The sequence below is a fragment of the Ruditapes philippinarum genome, unplaced genomic scaffold (genome assembly GCF_026571515.1).
Source record: "Ruditapes philippinarum isolate M1 unplaced genomic scaffold, ASM2657151v2 ctg9143_1_1_1_1, whole genome shotgun sequence".
Lineage (NCBI taxonomy): Eukaryota > Metazoa > Mollusca > Bivalvia > Venerida > Veneridae > Ruditapes > Ruditapes philippinarum.
In genome coordinates, this window is record NW_026863756.1 from 30,987 (window position 1) to 37,721 (window position 6,735).

General features: G+C 32.4%; 1 protein-coding gene across 1 annotated transcript; it reads left to right on the forward strand.

Annotated features, from left to right (window-relative positions):
• Positions 1-332: 332 nt before the first annotated feature.
• Positions 333-6,024, forward strand: LOC132723245 (zinc metalloproteinase/disintegrin-like; the record flags this gene model as incomplete). The annotated part of the gene is made up of 7 exons (XM_060707924.1): positions 333-482; positions 2,342-2,441; positions 2,893-2,989; positions 3,338-3,415; positions 5,189-5,340; positions 5,649-5,692; positions 5,919-6,024. Coding segments are annotated over exons 1-7 (629 nt in total), but the record flags the coding sequence as incomplete, so codon positions are not given.
• Between the last annotated feature and the right edge of the window lie 711 nt (positions 6,025-6,735).

The window sequence follows — 6,735 nt, forward strand, 5'->3', positions numbered from 1 at the left end:
GTGCCGAGGGCAAGCAAACCAAACATACGCATGAAATGACCCTGGTATATGCTGTTTATTTTACTGTACTTGATTGGTTTGTAACACCAGACTTTCTTGTTCGACAAGTTACAGTACTTGAATAGAAGAGTCTATGTATGTATATACTTGAAGAATTTTAAATCTGCATAACCTTGCCCTAGAGTCTCGCCAAAATCGTGCAATAGATTTTCTATTAATAGAAATGCAAGGAATTGCTTTTTAATTGATAACCAGAAGAGGAAACATGGGCCAAATGTTTCTCAAATGCCTGACGTTATGCAGGCCAAACTATAGATAAGGTCTTTTACTGTGTCAACAAAAAGTCACAAAGAAGACCTTGAACCATCATTTGCAGGCTTAACGTCAAAAGGAAGGGACATATTATTTCACATTCAAATCGATTTTCACTATGATTGTCTGTAAATGTTTAGCGATTACACTTGTTTTCTTTTTCCTTAACGGTGAGTTGCTATGATTTAAAAAACATATGATGAGAATTTACGGTATTTACGGTATGCCTTATTACAATATCAGCAATGCAGACAAATTTTTTAATATCTTTTTAAGAAGAACTTAATTGGCTTTAAATAACAACGTTTTACCTTTACATTGAACATTTTTATATAAGTTATCAAGAAATGTTTAAACATTAAATAGTATTTAAGCATTTTAGACATATTCATGGTGACAGTATTATTTTGCTTAAAGCAGCACGCCTCCAGATTCATGTTATTTTTCATGAAATTTTTGAAATGTAATTAAAAGTAAAATGATGTGAGGTGAACAAATAATTTATATATTGCAATCGGCACTAACAATCCACGGAAATTACCAAAAAGTGGTCAACATATGCAATAAAGCCCTAACTGCGTTAGTGACGCACTAGAAATGTGGTGATAAAATACGGCAAAATCAGTGTTAAAGCGCACATAACATGTAAAATATAACTTGGATCTTAATTTTTTCCCTTTCTTTAAAATTAAGTGCATTTTTCTCAATATTGATTTTCGTGACATATTTTGCACATCTGGAGGCATGTAGCTTTAAAAGACTTTGCATAATTTACTCATAATTATTTACCCACTTACGGAAGCGTATCAGGGCCTACAGTTGGTGAGATGTTTTGCGCTAAGTCGACTAATTTTTATTCGCATTGATAAGATGTTTTTGCATTTCTCAATAAAATTTACTGACAAAGATGAGAAGCTTTTAGGCAATGCAATTGAATTTTTCTAGATATGCTTGAAGCTTTTGTCTCTTCTACAAGAATTCTGTCAAAACTTGATTTCACGACTTTGCTGAAATATTTAATAAGGCTCAATGCGAAATAAAAATAAGTCGACTTAGCGCAAAACATCTCATCAACTGTAGGCCCTGATAAGCTTCCGTATTTTTGCCTTGAGAAAAACATATCGAGAAACGGCTGGGTGAGATAAACGTGTTTTGTTTAATCTTTGTGAATAAAATGAATTGATATGTGGTAAAACGTCAGAATAAATCGAAATAAAATCAATCGACTTACACATCATAATCTCACTTAGCGTAGGTCCTTTAACATTTCTGGATAAAGCAGTCGCTTTCTAATATATCTGATTTCTTACAAATATTGATTTTTATGAAGCTTATAATTATTACACAAGAAAAACACTAGATTTTTATTGTGCTTCACGAATTTTTATGCAAAGTTTCAAATAACAATTGATAAAATATTTTGAAATGATAGATGGCAATATGTACTACTTAATAGAATGGGTACTACGGAAGCTTATCAGGGCCTCCACTTATCTAAAAGTTTCACGTCATGTAAACTTGTTTCTTCTCGTTTTTACCAAAAACATTCCATGAAGACGTTATGATTATTTACGTAATACATAAAACTTTCCATGAAGATGTAATGATTAATACGTAATACGTAGAAGTTTTAAATCATTGCAAAAAAAACTTTGTTGAATTACGTGAGCTATTTGTCAATGCGAGTAACGTCTTTGCGCCTTACTAATATTTCATCAAAGTCGTGAAATCAAGAAGTTTCGACAGGATTTTTGTCGAAGAGACAAAAGCTTCAAACATATCGAGAAAAATTCAGTTGCAATGCCTAAAAGCTTCTCATCTTTGTCAGTTAATTTTTTTGCGAAATGCAAAAACATCTTATCAATGCGAATAAAAATAAGTCGACTTAGCGCAAAACATCTCACCAACTGTAGGCCCTGATACGCTTCCGTAGGGTACTGATAAAAATGTAAAAATGTAGATAAATAAGTTACAATCTCTTTTTTCAAGCAATTCGATTCGGATTTATTAATCAGTTTCATTATTTTAGAAGTATCATGTTTAGAAGAGGTTTCACAGATCGGAAGACGTGCAGAAACACCGCTGGAAATCGAAGTTGTCACCGTGGCCGATTATAGCGTGTTCAATAAGTAAGTCTCCTTGATAATCATCCACACTTGCTCTTTCATTGTTTGTATAATTAAATTAGATTTATTGCACAAGCATAGATAAGCAAGCTTGGAAGTTTTTTCTATGAAAAAAAAGTTGCCTCTAGAAAAGCATACAGTATAAGATATATAAATATGTATTCCAAAAGCAAGCCTAAAATGGTAACCATAATAATGGAATATCTTTCTCATGTTACTATTTAATACGTTTACAGACCAAGTACATATTTCTAAATTCTGGATAAACAAAATATTGTCTTCTTGTTGCATTCTACTTACATACATGAATAGACCAAAGCAAATAGTTCCTCGTGCTCACTTTGCTGTTTTGATGACCCGCATTACTAAATAATCGAGACACATCACAAACAACCTAACACAGACTTTGTCAAGGAAGAGAACATTAAAATAAGCTTACAAAGTTATTTTACAGATGGTATGAGCTGTTGGACCCATCACTTCCTGAGGCAAAAAAGATAGAAATTGCAAAACAAAATCTTACTACATGGCTCGGAACAATGGTCCATACAGTGAGTATAGCTCATTCCTTTGAAAAGTTTCAGTGAAGAATTTTTTTTTTCTTTTTATCTGCCTCTTGAAATACTGGCTTTAGCTACATAAAACTAGATTAACCAACCCGTAACATTGAGGTACCACCTTACCTCATTTTTTAAAATCAAAACAAACATTGAATGAACGCAATTATGTCTAGAACATTCATTTATCAGCAGTATTTCTTGCGAATTAAAATGTTTTAAACTTAAAGGAAACATGTAACAGATAATATATGAGAGAGTGATATATGATACAGAAAAAAATAAATAAAGTTTTTCAACCTACACTATGACTATGAGTATTATTATTGTTGTCTTTCCAAGGCAAACATAGTGTATAAACGACTGGAGGCCCATGGACTTTATATTTCCATAAAGATTGTAGACCTACTCATCATGACTGTAAGTATCATCTTATGTTAATAAATCCAGTTTAACTCGTCAAAACTCGGCATTTCCTGTCACAGTCCGTGTCCTATAAAGATCAAATCATTTTTTCGTTTTGTTTCAAATGTGTTATGACATGTATATTGATCTTGAATAAAGTGTTTCTGTTATAACATTCAAAGCTGCACTGACCTTTGTCATTGTTCTGACGTTATCTGTAGTGACTCAATCCGCTTATTGTTTAATCCTTCAAATATTTCTAAGCTTTAGCCCTCAATTTTGAACTTCTGAAAGCCTTCAAAATTGTGCAAGCCTTGATTATCTTTCTGCCCTAAACTTGGCCTTGTAATTTATTTTGACCTTGATATATTTGTATTTGTAACAAACTTCAAAAGTGTACTGACATTGATCATTTATACAAATGGTCTTGATTTAAGAAATAAATGTCATAATTGTACTGACTTCAAGTACTGCAATGTTTAAGCCATGTGTCATATGACCTTTTGATTCATAATAATGATATTGGGATTTTCAATGTAAATGCCATTGTATGACAATAATAGATAATAAAGACCTTTTCAAGATGGTTCACATTTTAATTACATTATTGCAAATTGGAAAAGATTTTTAACCAGTACTGTTTGTCTATGACAATGTGAGAGTGACATTTTATTTTTTCGTGTACACAGATGTTACCAACAATGATTCAAAAAGGTAAAACGGGTCTTACAGAATTCGATATAACTGAAGAATTGCCAATGAATGGTAAATGTTAGGATAGTAAACTTGCTTAAAATTGGGATTGCATGAAAACAAAAAATCACGAGTTGCCTTTTTTTCTCATCTTTTTTAAGTTTATATCAGACTTTAAAAATATGTCATACATAAGTCGGTATGTAAGTACTTAACTGTTAAAATATATAAAAATTATACCAGTGATAATGATGTGTGCGTAGTATAAGTAGTATCAGTCCAGTGCAAATGTATTTCATCTCAACTCATTTATAAAGAATAACAACAAAATGTCAAGGCAAATAACGATGAAAACATTATGATAACGGATTTACACCGTAATAGTTGACTTGACCGTCACGTCACTCTATAATTATACTTGAGTTTCATTTTATTTGTTACTTTTGTCTGTCATGTTACTTCTGAAAGCGGTGTCACTCTACTTTTAAGAACAGTTATTAAATTTTACCTAGGATATTTAGGCGTATTGAAAGAAAAATGTTGTTGATACACCGTTAAATTAGTCTTTCACCGTTAAATCAGTGATTCTTTGGACGGACGATATTAAGCACACATGTAAGAAAACACTACACAAAGTTAAAACTTCATTCCGTGAACTCGCGCTATAGTCTATGAACTATATTGTGACCTACTAGGTGATTAAACGTGACGGTTGCCATTTAAACTAGGCCAGTATCTGGGTCGCTCCAGTTCTTTATCGCATAATCAAAGAGGGAAAGTCTCGGTTTAAATGACATTCGTCATCTTCGTCCACGTAACAATTTTTATTTTTTGTTGTGTATAGTTCATGCCAAAGCTTTAAAATATATCGAAGCTTGTAAATTAAACAAACAAAACAAAAAAAACATTATCATCCGGCATTCAGAAAATAAGCTCTTTTATATCCAGCTGCATTTGCTCGCATCCCTTATTTAGTAACGTATCATATTTTATAATATAATAATATTATGTATAACTGTATATTATGTATGAACTTAATATATTTTTGGTCATGCTTTTATAATATGCCGAAGACAAAATTCATAATTTCAACAGACTGAGGCAGATTCCGCTTGGACAGAGACTACAAAGTTCAAGGTCAACGACACGTACTTCATTGACCCAGATGTTGTCCATTCACTCTTCAATCCAAAGTCAATAGAATTACAGAAAACCATACCACATGATCATGCCATGTTATTTACAAGGTAATTAATTGTATACGAAAACGATAAACAAATATATTGTCAGTTCTTATCTGATTCTGCGAACCACTTTCCCAGAAAATGAAATGATTAAATGTGTATTATTATACCTTACATGAATGTATTCCTTCTCTATTAATATACGTGTCAGTAGGCCTTTAAATAATATAATATTTAAGATCCGGCCATATATCTAAACTATTGATAAATAATTGTCTCTAGAAGTTTGAAACTTGTGTGCAAGAGAAAGAAAAATGTAATCATCACCATTTCACCTATTCAATTGTATAGTTATAAATATTTCTTTACAGATATACTATGATTCACGGAAAAAATGGTACCAAGAAAATTGCAGGTTAGTTAAAAACCGTCAAGTACGAACATTGTATGACGTCTTGAACTCTACAGAAGACTTTTCAGAAGTGTTCAACATTTGGTCTTAAGTGTTTGGTATTTTTTATTCTGGATTTATACTTCTAGATCGTTGATTTTCTTGGGGTAAGGGTCTATTATGTAGTAAAAGGTAATTTAACGTTGGTTAGACACGAGACAGAGTGCTTTTACAGGTACTCATCTTACAGGTAACGCATATCTCGGTGCTGAGTGTAAGCCAAAAAGCCAGTCAATTGTTGAGGATAGTGAGGAAATGTATACAGCTCAAACAATTGCACATGAACTAGGTCACAGGTATGTTAACTATACATGAACAAGGTCATAGGTACGTTAACTTCAAATGCCTTAATTACTTGTACATAAAAGTTTATGTTGTTGTTGTTGTTTTTTTCAATTTTTATGCACCCCGAGGGATTGCATATAGTCGCCGCTTGTCCGTTCGTCCGTCTCCGACTGTCTGTCCGTCCGCTAATCTTGTCCGGGACATAAGTCTCAACCAAACAGAGATATCAACATGAAACTTTGTAGGTAGATAGATCTGATTGGATAGATGTACAGTGCACAAGAACCATAATTCTGTTTTACCCCATTTTAGAGTTATTGCCCTTTGTTGTTTTACACTTTAAACTTTGTCGGGACATAACTCTAAAACTATGAGCGATATCAACATTAAACTTTGTAGTTAAATAGATCTTATTAAGAACAAGTGCATTGCAAAAAAATCATGACTTTCCCTTGCCTAATTTTAGAGTTATTGCCCTTTGTTCATTTTTTTTTACTTTTAACATTGTCCGGTACATAAAACTATAAGAGATATCAACATGAAACTTTGTAGGTCGATAGATCTCATTGGGGAGAAGTACGGTACAAAAGAACTGTAACTCTTTCTTTCCCAATCTTGGAGTTATTGCACTATTGCCCTTTGCTCATTTTACACTTTGAATTTTGTCGGGACATAACTCTAAAACTATAAGAAATATCAACATGAAACTATGTAGCTAGAAA